The sequence below is a fragment of the Leptonotus elevatus genome, chromosome 15 (assembly GCF_054856555.1).
Source record: "Leptonotus elevatus isolate MCC_2025b chromosome 15, RoL_Lele_1.0, whole genome shotgun sequence".
NCBI lineage: Eukaryota > Metazoa > Chordata > Actinopteri > Syngnathiformes > Syngnathidae > Leptonotus > Leptonotus elevatus.
In genome coordinates this window covers 1,307,098-1,325,717 of record NC_141253.1, presented here as the reverse complement: position 1 = coordinate 1,325,717, position 18,620 = coordinate 1,307,098, and the positions used below count along the sequence as shown (strand labels likewise).

Genomic DNA, 18,620 nt, shown 5'->3' with positions numbered 1-18,620 from the left:
CTTTCACGAGGCTGACATGAAAGCAGATCTCCCACATTTCCACCGTCTTTTGAATTATGCAACCAGGGCAAAAAATCAGGCCCTCGTTGTGCTAATTCCTGCATACAAAAACCTACAATGAGGTAAGAGAGGGTTTGGTCTGAGGGGGTTATGGAGGCACATGACTGTTTTAAACGCACAGTTGGGGGATATGTTTACGGAAGCGGCCACCGACAACGATCATGCCAACATAGATGCCATCTCATGTCTGGGTCAGACGACATCCACAAGTGCTCGGACGCACTCAAGTCAACCAAAAAACCCTGAGAAGAAGGATCAAAGATGCTCCAGGCTCAAAACTCAAGCCTTCAAATCACAAGTACTTATAAGCCGCCATGCAAAGTAGACTCCTTTTTCTCACATGAGGGCATTCAAGTACCTTTAATTAAAACCCATTTTACATGAGTGGCAGTGTTGTGTGGCCCGGCCCGTCCGCAATGAGTCCGGTTTTTTACACGGTCCCAGCCTGCTGTGAGCAGACCATGTCGTCATGTCCACAAAAGAGGGAGTGGTGTTCGGACAGGAAACGCAGTCAGCGGCCTCTGTCTCGGCGTCACGAGGGGAAGGAACAGGAGGGGTATCCCCCCCCCCCCCCCCCCAAAAAAAAACGGGGTGTGTTATTTCCCATTCTGAATGCTCGGCATCACGTGCGAGCGTGTCAGGAGCCCCATTTAGCCCTCGCGTTGACAGGACAATTTGGAGCTGTGGTGTTGCCGGGTGGTTTAGGTCATGTTATCTTCGACGTATAGCAGATTAACCTGTGTATCCGTATGTTGCCATTCATACAACAGAAGCTAGCTTTGTGTTTAACTAAACATGCCCACCTTTCAAATTAAGTAAATTGAGACAAGACAATTATTTCGGTATTATTTTTGTGACCTTTCTTTGTGTTGGGGTAAATAATTGTAAACTAAATAAAGATAGGGAAGCACTGTATATAAGCATGCATGTAATCTGTTACACCCAGTGACTGACATTTTGCCCAGTTGGGGATAATCTCACGTCGGGAATCATTCTAGCCACGCGCTGGCAAATTTGTTCATACTTTGGCCATCACGTTCCTCCTTTTCTTTTTTATACTGATGCTGGGCTCTTCTGCTCCAGGTGTCCACGGCTTAGAACCACACCCTGTGGCATCCCTGTTTTTGTGTTGACAGCATAAAAGCATTGCCTAGTTAGTGCATGTGCTTTTTGTTTCTGCGTGCGGCATATAGGACAATTGAATGACCTACTCCTTGAGGCTCAGTCCTCCATATTGTCAATACAGCTCCACTGAAATCAACCTTTATTGCAAGCGTGCACAAAGTATGGCCACTACTAGTAAGTAGTTATTAGTTGTGTTTTTTTAACGTTAGTTTTTCATGGCAAATGGCGCATCACATTTTCGTGGCCCACGAATAGCTAGGGTCCGTCCACTGCATTATTCTGTTACATATAATGAATAGCTACTGTAAAAACAGGCTCATGGAAATTAGCAAAGATGTCACCGTATTTATAAACCTTGAAACAACTGCTACTTTACACACGTGGACCATCAATGCTTAAAAGAAGAGTGCACAACAATACTAAGGCATATATTAGTTCTGCTCTGTGGGAGCAATCATTATGAGTTAAAATCAGTTGGGGATCTTCTCTGCCTCTTCTTGCTCTTCATTGTGCTGCATTGGTTAACTTGGAGTAGACTTCAGTCATTTAGCCGCAAGTAGTTTTGACATTGAAGGAACGCGGTTCTAAATTCAGACTTAGCTGTATCCAGTAAAAACCCTCATCTGCAATATCGCACGGGAAGGGTCACTGTAATGCAATCAAGTGGAATCTGTTGTTCCGTGAGTGGAGTTAAGACTCTCGGGTGCAATTTGGCAAAGTCTGCGCGGTCACACACTCTTGACCTAGAAGGGAAGAAACGTGTGAGCTAACAAGCCATGAATGGATCCACACAAGGGAAGAAAGTGTCGCACGGTGCACAGAGCGCGCTTTGGAAGGAGCTTTGTTGGTGTTGACCTGAAACAGAGAGACTATTGAAGCCGGGGGCCTATAAAAGGTTTATGCTGCCACGCCGTCCGTATACTACGACACGCACAGGTACTGCGAAACCCTCTTCACACTAACCAACCCATCTGGCCTCGTGAATGGACCGTTTTGTTAAGCGTGTTGCACCGATCGAATCAAGAATGAAGTCCTTCTTTTTTTCAGAGCCGCTTATTGACGGAATCTCGTGTGGCCTGTGAGGTGATGTGATTTCACGTCAGCCACTGAAAAGACACTTTGTATGACTTGTGAATGTTAGCTGTAGCACTGCGTCAGGCTCCCTCGTGTGTCCCGCTATTGAAAAACTCATTTGCGTCCGGGACCTGCAGCTCAACATGACTTACCCTAAGCCGGTTTCAAGTTATTTTGCGTGTGTATCGCACGATCAATTCCCGACATGGCCGCTAAAGACGAGGAGATATTGCCAACGGCCAATCAGAGAAGAGCTGTTATCCCTAATCAGTTTTGAGGGAAACAGTGGTCTTATTTACATATTGAATAATGTATATTAATCGGAAATCAGCCTGTTCAAGATGCCAGGCTAAAAGAGGGTTGGGGCATCCTTGGCATTTCCAACTCAAAGGATCTTGTAAACTCGATTGAATGGCTTCAACATAGAGATAGACCAATATGTTTTTTTCAGGGCCAATACCGATATTAGTAGTCAAGGACGCCAATAACCGATATTCATTTTCACTAAAAGGGAAACTATTGGCATAAAAAATGTAAAAAAAAAAATACAAACTCCAGCTCTTATTTAAAAATGTTTACAGTATTGAACAACGAACACTTTTTTTAAATGGATCTATTATCGGTCGTATGATTCTTCAAAATGGCCAATGGCCGATTTTCGTCAAAATGCTCCACTGATAATCGGTCTATCCCTACATCAAAAGATGATATGAATTAATTAAAGGCGAGTTTCCTAGATGACACTCTTAAGATCAAAACATCCAAGTCCACGTCGGCCGCACAGCTGCTTGGAAGGTTCACAAGGTGGTGATGACACCCAAGACCTCTGATTGGAGCCCCGGTGGATCGGTAGCGCTTGATTGTGGACGTGCCTCCGAGCGGTCATCAGAGTTCGTGTGTAGCAGCTGTGCAGGATGGACGTCGTAGAGAGAGAGCGCGAACCAGGTTCCGCTTGAGGAAAAAGGCCTTGGACGAGAATCAGATGGTGGAAAGGCGTCGTCGTTACATCCCCCCGCCATAACAACACGTTGTAAACAGCAACACAACAAAAAACGGATGACGACACTTTGCTTAAATTGCTTGTGCTTTTTATGCTTTTGTGCACTCTCATGACTGCTGCCTATTGGGAGTTATCCTTCTGGTCATCTCTGGCATCAGGTTCGAGAACAGCAATCCCCAACCACTGGGTCGTGGGCCGAACGTCTTTGGAAAGGAAAAAAAATCCCCCAAAAGTTAACCCTTTCCCCCCCCCAAAAAAAAGAAAGCTGCATTCGTTGAGACGATATCAGCAGTCCTACTTAAAAGTACGCATTTATCTCTGTTGGTGATTCTACAATAAAATATCATATTATTATGCGCTAGTATCTTCCTTAACGTGAAACCGATCAGAAAACATTGGGGACCGCTGCTTGTTGGGAAATGCGTATTCCATGTTGGCTTTTCCAACAACGGCGTCAACAACAACACCATAATAGCAGCCAGTTATGGATCCAGCCTTTTTTGTCAGATACTATGGATCGTTATTATGGATCGCCACGCTCCGTCGGGCACCCTTGCTTCCACGCAACGGCGCATCCATATCATCGATATTTGCTTCTGGCCACTGATGGGGGGCCACTTTTGCTTGTCACTGACTTGACGACTGATGGGTCCTTTATGGAAAATGTCGAGCAAGTGTTTCTGTGTTTTTGTGTCACTTCCTCTTTGTGTCTCGTCGGCTTTTCCCTTTTATTATTGCGTTCAATCAACCATTAACAAAGACGACATTCCAATCCGGGGCTTGCTCGCCAGGCCGTGTCGCAACTCGCGCCGCATTGGTCCTTTAAAGATAAACGGAGGACATAATTGAGGCAGGAAGTTCACCGCCGCTACTACAATAGAGCAAATAAATAATTCACTTTGCACTCAACTGTTTCCTGTTGAATTTTTTCCCCCACCCGTTGCATTCCCCCCCCCCCCCCCCCTGCCCCTTCTGCTCATCTTCTCTCACAAGCCTCTCTCATACGGGTCTTGCTCCAAATCCTGTCCTGGCACTGTGTCCCTGCGATTAGTTTTGACATGAAGCAGGCCTTCCGCCAGACATTGACAACTTTTATGGACAAATAGCGTATTGTTGCACGCAGGGTTGTTGCTAAGCTTGGACAAGATGAAGACACTCCTATGAGGCGAGTTATTCCGAAGTAACAGACGACGTGTGCGTGTAAACAAACGTCTTTCTCGAGGCCAAACTGCATACAGTGTCAGCGTCAATAGTATTGGAGCAAGACGCAAGCAGCGGGTTCAAAGTTTTACAGATGCCTTTATAAATACATGGAAATTTGACTTTTTGGTCGGCTTTACATGATATTTCTAAGGGACCATGTGACTTGTGGAATATGCTATATTTTCAGCGGTGGTAAATATGTTACGCTAACAAGACTGCATGAAAACCAAGGGACACGGCTAAAGTGTGATTTTTTTTTTTTCTTAATTGTTTGTTTTTTAAAGAAAATAAATGTAAAGTATTGTTGGAAGGAGGAGTAACACAAATACATGCAGTACAAATAACAATGTAGAAAAAAAATCCCAACATTTCTAAAGGATTGGAATTATTCAATTTCCTTGTAAGGTCTAATTTTATAAAGCTGGGACAGGCAGGAAATATTATTTTTTTCCACTGATTTTATTGCACATTTATAAATGTTGTTTCCTGGGGAAACAAATGGCACCCATTCCAAATCGGCGGCTCATCGGCATTTTGACAAGGCCCTGTTAAAAAAAAAAAAAAAACGATTCCTGATAAGCAATAGCACGGTGCGGTAATTATGGATTTCATATTCATGACTTCTTTTCACTTACCAGTATGACATGTTTTTGTTTCCGGTAAAGTTCACACAGTTATCTCTACGCTCCCCCCCCCCGCCGCCCTCCTTTTCCTCTGCCCTCCTCACCAGCTGCTATGCCGACCTATCTGACACACACATGCACACTTTCGCTCCATGGACGGGAACTGTAAGGGGAGGGAGGGGGGGGGGTCGCAGGAGGGGGGGGGGGGGGGTGTCGCAGGAGGGGACAGCTGCGTGTGTAACCTTGAGCGCATCCATGGAGGCTGACGACAGCGAAGGGCTCACCAGCTGTCCCGCGTCGGAGACACACCTGGACCGGGCCAACTCACAAGCTCAGATGTCACTTGCCGTTTGTCTTTCTCCAGGTGTCCTGTCGCCCTCCTGATCAGCGATTGCCAATGCGGGGAATGATCCAATTTCACTCAATTTGGTTGAAAAGTATTTATTGCCTGTATCGCGATTCATCCTTCGCGTCCCAGTCACAGATTTAAAGCCATCATTTTTAAGGGTTTCCATGTACAACTATGCTAATTTCTAGTAGCATGCGTGTGACGTTTCATATTATTATGTTAGCACGAAGCTAGGGGAATTTTTGTTCACCTGGACTTCTTAGTGTCAAAGTTTGACATGGTGTGTCTTTATCACAATCTTCACCTGTTTGCAGGTGGGTCTGGAACGCATTGTGGTTCACGATACTACGAAATACAAATAATGTTTCTTTGTTCCTTTGTCTGTGCCAGACAATTATAGAGGCAATTAAATGCACTTCCCCGAAATAGCAGAAGGCACACTTCGCCTGTCTACCTGTTGACATTCCTACAACAGAATAATAAACAAGATCATTATTTCAGTGTATAGACGATCTATGACTTTTTTTGTTTTTTGTTTGATGGTGTGTCATAAGATTTTTCGGATTTGATTTTGAAATATGTGCCTTGGCTCAATAAAGCTCGGGTAACAAAACACTGCTCTGTATTGTCCTTGAACATATCATCAAAGGCCACTTTTGCTTCATGTTGTGTTTTATGAGTGCTGTTTCTCTGAAGAAGTCCTCTTCCTGGTCTTGTGACCAACAAGAGGGGCAAGTCTTGTGGTGTCCAATGACGCATTTTGGGTATCTTGCGTTATTTAACCAGATGAAAAAGAAATAAAAGCTAAAAGGTCAGCAGATCAAGCTATCAGTATACATGGAGGCGGATTGGTTCATTTTCAGTTGATTAAAAATAACAGTTTTTTGTGACTGGATTCTCACAAGCGCTTCCGCGCGGTATTCACAGAAAGTGGAATTGCAGAACTATAACTCGCCGTCGTGAGAATCAGGAACCTGGTACCAGTTCTTTATAAGTGATGACGTGCGCGGCGATCTGCCTTTTATTCCGCTTGGTTTATTACTAACTCCCCTTTCGTACAGAAGAGTGTGTTTTCAGTCTTATGACAACAGAGATTACAAAGATTTCAGCAGGGCTGTGAACTCGAGACAGCCCAGCAGAGTATAAATAAAATTCAGGGGGGGGGGGGGGGTGTTTTGACACTGCGGTTTCTTCCGCTCGGCGCGCGGCGCTTTAAATTCAGCGCGAGACAAATTATAGTCGATGACCTCATCGCCTTGGTACAGCAGCAGCCAGTGAAGGGAGGCTGCTTGACGAGGATGCTAAAGGCACGAACATAACTTCCACATGGCATGTACAGTAAAAATCACTCCATCGCGGGTTCCGGGTTCCGGGTTTGCTGTCCCCGGTATTTCGTTTTTTTTTGTTGTTGTTGTTGTTATTCATTTGGACTTTTTGCAGTTTGCCGGCATTTCACATCATACTGTAGTTGTCTGTCTTAATCTCTTGTGTCACAAAAATATACCTCTATCTATGTACTGATTCAGCCAATCAGAGCGTCAGTATCATTTTTGATAGCTGCTGATTGGCGGTTGTCTCCTTCCAGTCGTTATTTGCAGAAATCCCCACTTTTTTGAGTTTTTTTCATTGGCAATTATAAAGGAACTAAAAGATGTTCAACTTTTTTTGGGGAGGGTGAAATGATATGGGTTGTTTGAATATTTTAGTATTTACATAATACACACCACGCAACTGTCTTTTGTTTCATGTGTCAGTTTGACAGAAAACTTCAACTGTCCGGGACAAATAAAGAGCCTGAAGCGAGCATGCTTTGCCTCTTATTTGGATAATTGCAAGCAAGAGAGTCGTATATATTTGCTTCCTCAAAGTGATGTGCGATAATCTGCCATTTCTTGATATAAAATATGAGTTTGATAAGTTTAATTGTGTTTAAAAAAAAAAAAACTCAAAATGTTTTTAAAACAGGAGCGGTTGAGACTATTTTCAAAAGTTTTGTATCCTCTTTTGTTTGCACACTAAACGGCTTCACTGTACTTCGCTTGATGATATAGATTTCTTGCAAACTGAAGAGGAAAAAGTTGGTGGTCTCGAGGTGTTAACCGGATTGCTTCTTTTGTCGACAGTGAGCCGGGGCGAGGTGATGCGTGCAGCTTTTGAGTGACAAGTTGAAGGAACGTGGAAATACTGTCGGTGCGTGATGTGTGACGAACTGCTGTATTGATTGTGGTGGTGATGTCACTCACTGCGCATCATGCGTGGGCTGCCTTCCAGCTGTGAAACATAGTCCTCCGGGGGCCTCTTTAAACTTCGAGCGAACAAAAGGATCCAGTGTTGAAAGCATCTTTGCAAAAGGATCCTGGAGAGACCACTAATGTCAAAAGGTTTCCGCTAAAGCAATAAGAGTCAGTACTGTTCACAATGTTGCCTTAAAGGGCAAGTATTATGAAAAATGAACTTTTTAACTTGCTTAACTGTTGTTTTCAAAAGCACATTTGCCCAAGTCGTAGACATTTTTTTTTAGAGACTTTAGACACTTCAGACTACAACAAAAACTAGATTAAGAAATTACTTGATGGAAATCAGTCATTTGTTTAGAGACACTCAACGAAGCAACACGGAGTGTTGCTGACTCTGCATGGCTCAAGTTGGACATCCGTGTCTTTTTTTTTTTTTTTTTTTTTAAGAGCTCAGTATTGTTCATTCGGAAATGTCATCATCATTGCTCTTTTATTTTTTATTTTTTTATTTTTTATATATATATATTTATTTTTTTATTTTTTTATTTATTTTTGTTGTGTGTGTGCGTGTGGGTGAGTATGTGTATGTGCGTGCGTGCGTGCGTGTATTTGTTAGCTCACCACTTTTTTTAATGGCATTCATCATTCACTCCATGAACTGCGCCATTTTTTTCATGGTTTGTATACCTGAATTTCAAAGACAAACTGGGTCAGACTCTCCGCTAAGCAATAAGAGTCAGTACTGTTCACAATGTTGCCTTAAAGGGCAAGTATTATGAAAAATGAACTTTTTAACTTGCTTAACTGTTGTTTTCAAAAGCACATTTCCCCAAGTCGTAGACATTTTTTTTTAGAGACTTTAGACACTTCAGACTACAACAAAAACTAGATTAAGAAATTACTTGATGGAAATCAGTCATTTGTTTAGAGACACTCAACGAAGCAACACGGAGTGTTGCTGACTCTGCATGGCTCAAGTTGGACGTCTGTCTTTTTTTTTTTTTAAAGAGCTCAGTATTGTTCATTTGGAAATGTCATCATCATTGCCCCCCCTTTTTTTTTCTTTTTTTTTTATATATATATATTTATTTATTTATTTATTTATTTTTATTTTTATTTATTTTTTTGTGTGTGTGTGTGTGGATGAGTATGTGTATGTGCGTGCGTGCGTGCGTGTATTTGTTAGCTCACCACTTTTTTTTAATGGCATTCATCATTCACTCCATGAACTGCGCCATTTTGTTCATGGTTTGTATACCTGAATTTCAAAGACAAACTGGGTCAGACTCTCTGCCAAGCCTAATGTCAGAAATTTTGTAAAAATTGTATGCACAGTAAACCCCCTGATTCTTGATTCATGGGGTATTTTGTTTAACATGCGTCACAGACATGTTAAGACTCCTGGGAACTGTTTAAAATTGTGAAAAAATACGATAACGATAATGATGTGGTAAGCAACCACTGAACTGATCTGTAGCAGTCAAGTCGCTGTGATGTTACTCGGCTATCGCCAGATCAAGATTTACCGTTCCAAACTGTATCTGTCGCTCTTGGTGGAAACGTGGCTTTTACAGATTTTCTCGCAATCAAAAGCATCTGGTGTACGCTAGCCAATGCCAAAATGTGGAGGCTAGCACGCCCCGCATGCGCTCGACGAAATCCTCTCACGATACGGGCCAGCCCAGCCCTACTCTATTTAAATTCAAGTGGGTGTCCCATGTGCCTGTGATGTGATCCAGACAGATGCGCAGGTCATTTTTATGCTGTGACTCTGATGATTTCAGACTTAAGGTGCTAGCTCGCGAGCTAACCGGCGCCTCTTGGGCGGGCGAATGGACAGCGAGCATCTCCACGGCGTCGCCTCCTCACTTGGAAATTGAAATAGTTGCACCGACTAGAGATGTTCTGCCAATTGTGGCATTCGGGGAAGGTGCATTGTTCCGCTATAGGCACAGCTAGCTTGCTAGCTGTACAATTATAAAGATGCTGAAGAGAAAAATTGGGAAAATTTAAATGGTGAAAAACAATTGAATAATAGTGCTCCACAATTCAGCACGACATAGTTGTCGGTCTCGGGCACATTTTCAGCAATCATCTTCAACCATGGATAATATAACTACAGTAATTTCTGGACTATAAGGCGCACCTGACTGTAAGCCGCGCTAGACAAATTTGCGGAATACTCAAGTTTGTTACAAATATAAGCCGCACCCGACTGTAAGCCGCAGGTGTTTTAATGTTACCGCACCGGGTTCCCACTTTTCCATAATGAGGGTGCAAATTTTCTCGCTATCGTTCTGTGTCTCGTTTGTAGTGCGCCCCCCTTGTGATCTGATGGATGAGCCGCACCTTTGTATTAGTTGCAGGGTCGAATGCAAGTGAAAAAAGTAGCGGCTTATAGTCCAGAAATTACTGTATAGCTAAATATCTGAATTCATTTTGCAGGGTCTTTAAACAATGTACATTTAAACACCAACATGTTCAAACAAACCATATAACATCATTTAATGAGTCTGCTAGCTTGATACTGCACTAACTTATAATGAAAAATACATAGACCGGCTTCAGGAAATTAGCATAGATGTTACCATAGTCACAAAACTTCAAACAAAGGCTACTTGACCACAAACAGGGAAAGCAATATCATACTTACAGGCATAATATTCTCGCTGCTCTGTGAGAACAACTATTAGAGCAGTTATGCTTTAACCAAACTCCAAATTCAGACTTGAGAAAGTCTAAGTAAAAAAAATTAATATATATTCTTATATATATATATATATATATATATATATATATATATATCTATATATATATATATATAATTATATATATATATATATATATATATATATATATATATATATATAATTATTTATTTATATATATATATATATATATATATATATATATATAATTATATATATATATATAATTATATATATATATATATATATATATATATATATATGGTCTCCAATGTGCAACGCTACACAAATTCGGTTTTAGCGTATCCAAGCTGGCCGAGTTTGTAATGTACACTTCAGGGTCTAATTGTATTCATTACCATTGATGTTCATGTGCTACAAAGGAGGCTGTTCTTCATCTTCATATCATGGCACTTGAAGAGCGCATGAAACCAGGAGATTGATCCGCCAAGATAACATTTGAGTGCCATTAAACACCTGGCGTTTTGCGTTCTTAAAAACTGCGCGGGTGTCCGGGCCTCTCATTTGGCCGCGATTTTAAAGAAGACAGCATCTGGTTTCTTCCTCAATCTCTCGAGCATGATTGACCGCAACTTTTTCTTCTTTCTCCCACTTTCACCCTCCGTCCGTAGACTCGCAGCGGTCCCATCTGTCCTCATTTACCATGAAGCTGATGGACAAGTTCCATTCTCCCAAGATCAAGAGGACGCCATCCAAGAAAGGCAAGCTACTGCAGCCCGAGCCGGCGGCCAAGTGCGCCGAAAAGCCTGCTAACAAGGTAAGTGTGCGTGTATTTTGCGGGGAAATGCATCCAATTTGTCTACCCCCTGTGCTTGTTTGTGACTTTTTTTTTCCTGTTTTCCCGTCTCTTGTTTTTGGCTGTTTCTTAAAATTGACTTATCCGCTCATTCTTTAACATTTTTGGGTTGTATTGTCGATTATGATGTTTCCCTGCTATATACAGTAATTATTCCCATAGACTGATCATTTTGATGGTCAATTAAAACATTTAGAAATTCCCGAAATTGTGCAACATTATATTACCATATAAAAAAAAAAAAAAACAGCCTTAGAATACCTCTCCCATGTACTTCAAACGCATTTAAAGTTATTAAAGTTACATACCATATTGGTGAAAAAATTTGCATAGATGTTACGCAAATATTAAACCTCCATAAAACTGCTACTTTAACACACACGGAGCAGCAACGCATACAAGCTAGTGTTGTCACTATCGACTTTTTCAAATGGATTATAATCGACTAATCGGATTCATTTTGGTTTTGCATTAAAGTGTATTAAAAAAGACTTTTACTCCTCTGATTACAATTTGTTAACTGGCGATTGATGTTTATTTTGTACTTCGTATTCATATAGTGATAAAAAAAAAAAAGGGTTATTGATGTTGTACTATGTTAGCGGCTTGGTCATTGTTTGCCAACGTAAAAACAGATGTTTGCAAATGTCCTATTTCGATGAAACACGGAAGATAATCAGTCGTCTTTCATGAAGGACTACAGAAATCAGTGAACAATTACCAGTACTGTTGAGATGCTGAAATCAGAGGATTTGGACAATTTTAAATTAAGAAATGGCTCCAAACTATTATTGGATTATTAAAATAGTTGTCGATTAATTTGGTAATCGATTACTTCTCAATTAATCGATTAATTTTAACAGCTCTAATACAAACAGAGCGTACAATAATACGGACATAGAAGAAGAAAAAAAACACAAACAAAACAAAAAGTGATTGCTTAAAAAATGTGCTCTATAGCAATAACAACGATGAAACATGATTAAAAAAAAAAAAAATCTTGTTTTTCTCCATCCAGAAGGTGAGTCGACTGGAGGAGCACGAGAAGGAGGTGGTCAGCGCACTTCGCTACTTCAAGACCATCGTAGACAAGATGGTAGTGGAGAAGAAGGTGCTGGAGATGCTCCCCGGCTCAGCCAGCAAAGTGCTGGAGGCCATCTTGCCTCTGGTTCAGGGGGAGGCCCGCATACAGCAAAGGTGAGGTTCCTTTTTTTTTTTTTTTTCTCTCATCCTTGCTGGATGGCAAAGAATGCACAGCAGACACGTTAGGACTAGTTGGATGTCGACTTCTGATTTGAATCTCTGTGAAGTGTGTGGAGCGCGATGACGCAGTCCGTCTGGCACTGCACTAGCAACGGCGTTGACTCACCTTTCGTGCAGGAGTGTTATAAATAAACGTGTTATTCCTCAAATTTTGTGACCTGCCTCAGACAATACGGTGACAATTTGGTCTAAAGAGACAGAGGGGAGGCGCTGCAGGATACAAATCATGCAAACAAGAAGTTTGGGATGGACTTTAGGGTGTCAATTCAGAATGAGCTAAAATGACAGGTGAACTTAAGCTGACCTATAACTTTTTGACTGCAAATGTCCAACTAGAATATTTGAGCCATTAAAGTTCCCAAAGTGGACTACTTCTCTGACTTTCTGTGACTCTTCCGGTCTCTGCATGCCATGGAAAAGGTTATATTAGGTGACACTTTTTGGTTGTAGTTTATCTCTGAATGGATCATTGAAGTGCGCTTGCCGCTGTTCAACACCTTCTGACGAGCTCATGCCGCTCACAGCTCGCTAATAACATCACAGAGTCTGCTTAATTGCACACCAAATAAGCCAAACTGGTCCCATATATTAAAGATTGTTATGACTCGTGTGCCCGTCTCTACCACAGTCTGATGCATATCTATATATTTGTGGTCTTTTCAAACCCGACATGAAGGCTGACTCGTGTCATGACACCGAGTGGCTCTAAACCAGCTGCAGCTTGTCGTGACAGGCCTTTGCCACACCTCGTTGTTGCGCCTGTGAAAGAGCCAGCCGCGATCGAGATGTACAAACATTCATACCTATGAAAACACATTCAAACTTATTAACACAGGCTTTATCATGTAAACCTTTATCATGTCTATATATCTATACAGTGGACATCTATCTGCTTTTTAGAAGAAAAACAAATCTCCCCAAGTCCAACCTTATTGCCCCCCCCCCCCCCCCCCCTCCGCTCTCCACAGTTCAGCGTTGTCTTCCTGCCATGACCGCGTGTACCAGAGTCTCGCCAACCTCATCCGCTGGGCCGACCAGGTGATGCTGGACGGCATCGACCTGGACGACAAGGAGAACGTGACTTCGGTCACCAACGTCATCAAAGCGGTGCTGGACGGCGTGAAGGTAAACAAACATGTCACGCACGTCGCGCAGCAGATTTAATCGGAAGAAAATGCGACGCCGGTGTTTAAAATGGACGCCGTTCGCGGTAACAGGAGCTGGTGAAGCTGACCATTGAGAAGCAAGAGCAGCCGTCGCCCACCAGCCCAAACAAACCGGCGCCGCCCGTCACCGCGGCGGACAGGTGAGCACACTTGTGCGATGCTGGAACTTTTAAAAGTGGGAGTTTTTCATAGCCCAAATTGAGGTGAATTTGGTTTACAAAAATTCTGAATAAAAAATACACATAAGAGGCAATCTTCTATTTTGTGAATACCTGATTCACAAAAAGGTCAAATTCATACATTATTTCCATTGGAAAGTTTCCAGTTGTGAAAGTTCCTAGAATTTTGGAACCCTAGGCTTAGGGCTATGCAATTAATCGAAATTCATTAGCAATTTCAATTATTACACTCCACAATTACAAAATTGGCATAGTTGTAAACAAAAAGAAAATATTTTTAATGCTAATTATGTATTCTTTCAATTTATATATTTGCACCTTTTTTACTTTAAAATTACTAATTTAATAAATCTTGTTTAGTCCAAAAGGAACTTGCATAATAATTACAGTGTTTCAAAGTTTATTTTTTACATGTTTAAACATGTTCTTGTTTTGTACCAAAAACAAATGATTGTCCTAATCGTGATTTCAATGACCAAATTACAGTAATTTCTGGACTATAAAACGCAATTTTTTTCACTTGCATTCGACCTTGCGACTAATACAAAGGTGCGGCTTATCCATCAGATCACAAGGGGGCGCACTATAAAGGAAGCGCAAGAGCGTCAGGCAGAGCAAAACAAAACAAATGAGGCCAAATACAGTAGGAGAGACAGAACGTGAGAGATTTGCGCCCTCATTATGGAAAAGAAAGTAGCGGGAACCCGGTGCGGTAACATTAAAACACCTGCGTCTTACAGTCGGGTGCGGTTTATATGTGTAACAAACTCGAGTATTCCCCAAATTTTGCTAGCGCAGCTTATAGTCGGGTGCGCCTTATTGTCCAGAAATTACTGTAATCATGATTAAAATGTTCTTCATAATTGAGCAGCCCTAACCCTCGTACCACATAAGCAACTTTTTTAAGGCTTAAAATGCCCTTCCCACAATCTCCCCCCCACTTGGGATTTAAAAAATAATATTTTTTTAACCTTCCTTAACCAGGAAATGACCAAGAGACTAAAATGCCACCATTGAAAACGAAGTATATTTTTAAAAAGTGATTTAAAAAGGGAAAAAAAAAGAAATAGCACTCCACATTATTGTACAGCCTCCTCTTTTTTTCATTTTATAAAAAAATCAGAAAATTGACGGCCTCTGGAGATTTCTGAACATTTATTCATTATCTCTCACGCTTGTTGCCATTTTTTCCTCCCTGGTGTGTGCAGTAGCAGCAGCATTCCTTCGGAGGCGCCCTCGATAGAGCGTGAATCGGAGGCGGTGAAGACCGCTCCGGCGGCGGCGGCTCCCGCCGAGGCCCCCTCGGACGTGCCCGACGAGGACGTCGCGCCTCCAAAACCGCCGCTACCTGAAGCCAAGATGGCGGAGCTCAGGTATACTTTTTTTGTGTTTGTGACCATCTGCAGATGATTTGTATTTTGATGAATGAGAATCCTCGGCCCAGTTTCGTGACATTGGACTGATGATCTCGCGCGATCTCGGTGGTTGTGAATCACAGAAGATTCGTTTAGTTTTTCTTGTCCTGTTTGTGCTTTGTCTCAACCTGTTTTTTCATCCTTTGTCTCCCTTTCGGGTTCTGGGCACAGAGCACAGTTGAGTTGTGACGCTGCCCAAAGGAAGCCCACTCACAAGGAGAAGTATGTTAGCCTAATGGATCACATGTGACCATTATGACATCTTACCCGAGACCCCCAACCCACCCCACCCAGGCACAACAAACCCCTCATAAAGCTTTGGATGGGATGGACCCGCATGGTTTCATTCTTTCAGGCGTTTTTTTTTTTTTTTTTTTTGTGTTGAACAGTCCTCAAAATCCCCCCCCCCCCCCCCCCCCCCCCCCAAATGCATGAGTGTGTGCGGCTGACCAGACGCGGTGCCCTCTCATTGGCCTCCATTGCACATCGCGCTCTGCCCATTGATTGCCCCGCGTCGACCTAACTCATGTAAAAAATGTCGATGTGAAGAACACAACCCTGCGAGCCGCTAACTCGGAGAGTCGTCTTGTGCGTCTGATAGACGTGCATTGGTTTGTGTTCGCTGTCCCGCTTATTTATTTCTCTCCACGTGCGTCTGTTGATCGGCAACAGCCCTCCACCGGCCCTCCCGCCGAAGAAGCGGCAGTCTGCCCCGTCGCCAACGCGCGTGCCGGTGGTTACCCCCATGAGCCGGGGTTCCAGCTTGCCCTGCAGCGTCCACAGACAGGTCCGTTTGAGGCAAATACATTGACCGAGTTTGTTTTGAAATCGCATGTGGATGAAGACCTGATGCTGTAAATTGGATTGGAAATGTAGAATGAGAGTGTGAAACTTTAAAAAAAAAAAATTGTTATACTTTATTGTACATTTAGAACAAGTATAAAATGTGTGATTAATCGTGAATTGAAGTCATGTGATTAATTATGATTAAAAATGTTAATGATTCGGGATGTAATGTATAACATAGAACGAAGCCCGAGCGCGTGTGGTAACCGAAGCGTCTTTTGCTGCAGCAGCACGACTACGAGCAGGAGTTCCTCCAGCGCCGCTTCTCCGGGGGCAGCCAATCGTACGGCGGGGACTCCCCACGCCTGTCCCCCTGCAGCAGCATGGGCAAACTCAGCAAGTCGGACGAGCAGCTCTCGTCCATGGAGCAGGACAGCGGTCAGTGTTCGCGAAACACCAGCTGCGAGACGCTTGGTAAGATGCCAAACCTGCCGCGGCGTGAATGACGAATGGCGAGCTTATGGGGGGGGAAATGTCCATTTTCAGACAACACGGAAAACTACGACCCCGACTACGACTTCCTCCACCAGGACCTGTCCGTCGGGGATAGCCTGCCCCCGATCCCGGCGGGCGGCGGTTGCCTCAGCCCGCTGCCCGAGTCGCACAGCGAGTCGTCCTCGCCGGTCCCCGGGCAGCATCCGACGCACCCCCGCTTCAGTGCGCCTCCCCACCACCAGCAGCCGCCCGAGTACTGGACGCCGCAGCCCGGCCGCCCCAACCCGCTGTCGCGCATAAGCGCGCCGCCCGCGCTGCCCCAGAAGAAGCGGCGCAGCACGCCGACGCCGCCCTTCCCCGACGGCGGCTCCAAGCTGTACGAGCGCTACCCCTCCCAGTACGACAACCTGTCCGAGGAGGAGCCGCCGCCCTTCCCGCTCTTTACGCCCATCTCGCCCATGCCGCAGACCAACGGCGGCGCCTTCGTCGCGCAGTACATTTGCGGCGAGAACGCGGATGCGCCCGCCAGCCCGCCGCCGCTTCCGGAAAAGAAAAGCAGACACAGTAAGTATGACGGAAAAAGAGCCTCCTTTTGACCTTTGTCAGTTTTCATTGCTTTTACAATACGGGGGGAGGCGCAAGAGCGATGGATTTGGGAAGGGAGGGACTGGCGGCGTTTTTGTCAGCGCATCGCTGAGGCGTAGATTATGTCAAGGAAATATTCAACAGGAAGAGAACGCCAGGATGTGCTACAATGGCTCCAGCTGCGGGGGCCAACGAAGGGCAAGGTTTGGTCATTTCCTGACACGCCTCCTACGTCACTTCCTGCGCATTGATGTCATTCCATGCATTCTTCCCATTGTACGAATCAACTTACAGCTCCACGACAGTAGGAGGGCGATGGGTTCGGAGTTAGAAAGCGGGTTCTTACCTGGTGTTCTGTCTGGCTCATTGGCCTTTTTATATATACTTTTTGTTGTTGTTGTATTTTTTGCTTTTCTTAAGAAATAAAATGCTAATGTGCAAGCAATAAGTTGGTGAGCACCACCAGGAGTTCTGGAAATTTAACAGGGGGAAAATTGTGTTTCTTCAAAAACAACGAAGTTAGAATGGTTGGTTGGTTAAGAAATATTGAATTTGAGTTGAATTTGTAAAATTTTCTCCATGAATTTGGGAACCTTGTCATTTGAGCAGTTGCTAACTCGAGCGTGCTCCCCGCGCAGTCCTGCAGTACATGCAGTTTGTGGAGGACTACTCGGAGCCGCAGCCGTCCGTCTTCTACCAGATGCCGCAGAGCGAAAGCATCTACGAGCAGCGCAACAAGCGCTTCCAGGAGGTCTACGGCTTCAATGACTCGTTCAGCAGCACCGACTCGGTCCACGAGCCGCTCCTGCCGCCGGCGCTGCCACCCAAGCAGCGGCAACTGGTAAGAAGTCCAGATGCTCGTCCGCGGGCTTTTTATTTACATCCGTGCGTGTGTGTTTGTGCTTGTGCGCATTTTTTTTTTTTTAGTGGAGAGCAGTGATTCTCAACTGGTGGGTCCGGAAACACCAAAATCTTGAACCAAACTGTAAAATTGTGTCTCAGGAAAGTCCTTAGCTTAATGCTAACATATTAAACACCGTAGACAGGCTCATGGAAATTGCATAGATGTTATAGCAATTCTGAACCTTTTCTGCACTGTTAACTTTTCTAAAAGTTGGTCGGCGCTGGGCAACCGTAGGGAAAATGCCAGTCCCAGTTTGACAACAGTTAAGAAGCACTGGTCTAAATTCGGTTTCTGGTAGAAAGCCTCATCTGCTTTTCTCAGGCCATTTTAATTAATTAAAAAATAATAATACTTGCAAACAGTCAATGAGTACATCATAAATGGAGCATAGAGAAAAACAAAGAGGATAAATACAAAATCATAAAAAGTTTCACTTCTTTTTTTTCCCCACTCACCTCACACACACATATCCAAACATGATCTCGCCGGTGGGGAAGCGAATCCACGCCGCCTTTTTTTCTTCTTCTTTTTCTAAGAATTTGAGGTATGTGATTGAAAGTGACGTGTGTAGAGGACGACGTAAAACTGGGTTTACTAACAGACACACGCGACCGCGGAGCCGGAGAAATAC

At 43.6% G+C, this 18,620-nt stretch overlaps 1 protein-coding gene across 9 annotated transcripts in view; it reads left to right on the top strand.

Moving 5' to 3' along the window:
- The window catches only part of rapgef1b (Rap guanine nucleotide exchange factor (GEF) 1b), a 44,226-nt gene that overhangs the window by 10,955 nt on the left and 14,651 nt on the right, over window positions 1–18,620 (top strand). For 6 of the 9 annotated variants that reach the window (XM_086097741.1, XM_086097740.1, XM_086097738.1 and 3 more), the window contains exons 2-11: window positions 11,012–11,157; window positions 12,215–12,393; window positions 13,428–13,584; window positions 13,677–13,765; window positions 15,013–15,177; window positions 15,391–15,441; window positions 15,892–16,006; window positions 16,293–16,479; window positions 16,552–17,064; window positions 17,724–17,926. In XM_086097741.1, coding sequence (XP_085953867.1) covers window positions 11,012–11,157; window positions 12,215–12,393; window positions 13,428–13,584; window positions 13,677–13,765; window positions 15,013–15,177; window positions 15,391–15,441; window positions 15,892–16,006; window positions 16,293–16,479; window positions 16,552–17,064; window positions 17,724–17,926 — 1,805 coding nt within the window. The remainder of the gene's footprint in view (window positions 1–11,011; window positions 11,158–12,214; window positions 12,394–13,427; window positions 13,585–13,676; window positions 13,766–15,012; window positions 15,178–15,390; window positions 15,442–15,891; window positions 16,007–16,292; window positions 16,480–16,551; window positions 17,065–17,723; window positions 17,927–18,620) is intronic. The other 3 variants (XM_086097733.1, XM_086097736.1, XM_086097734.1) reach the window with 3 other exon arrangements.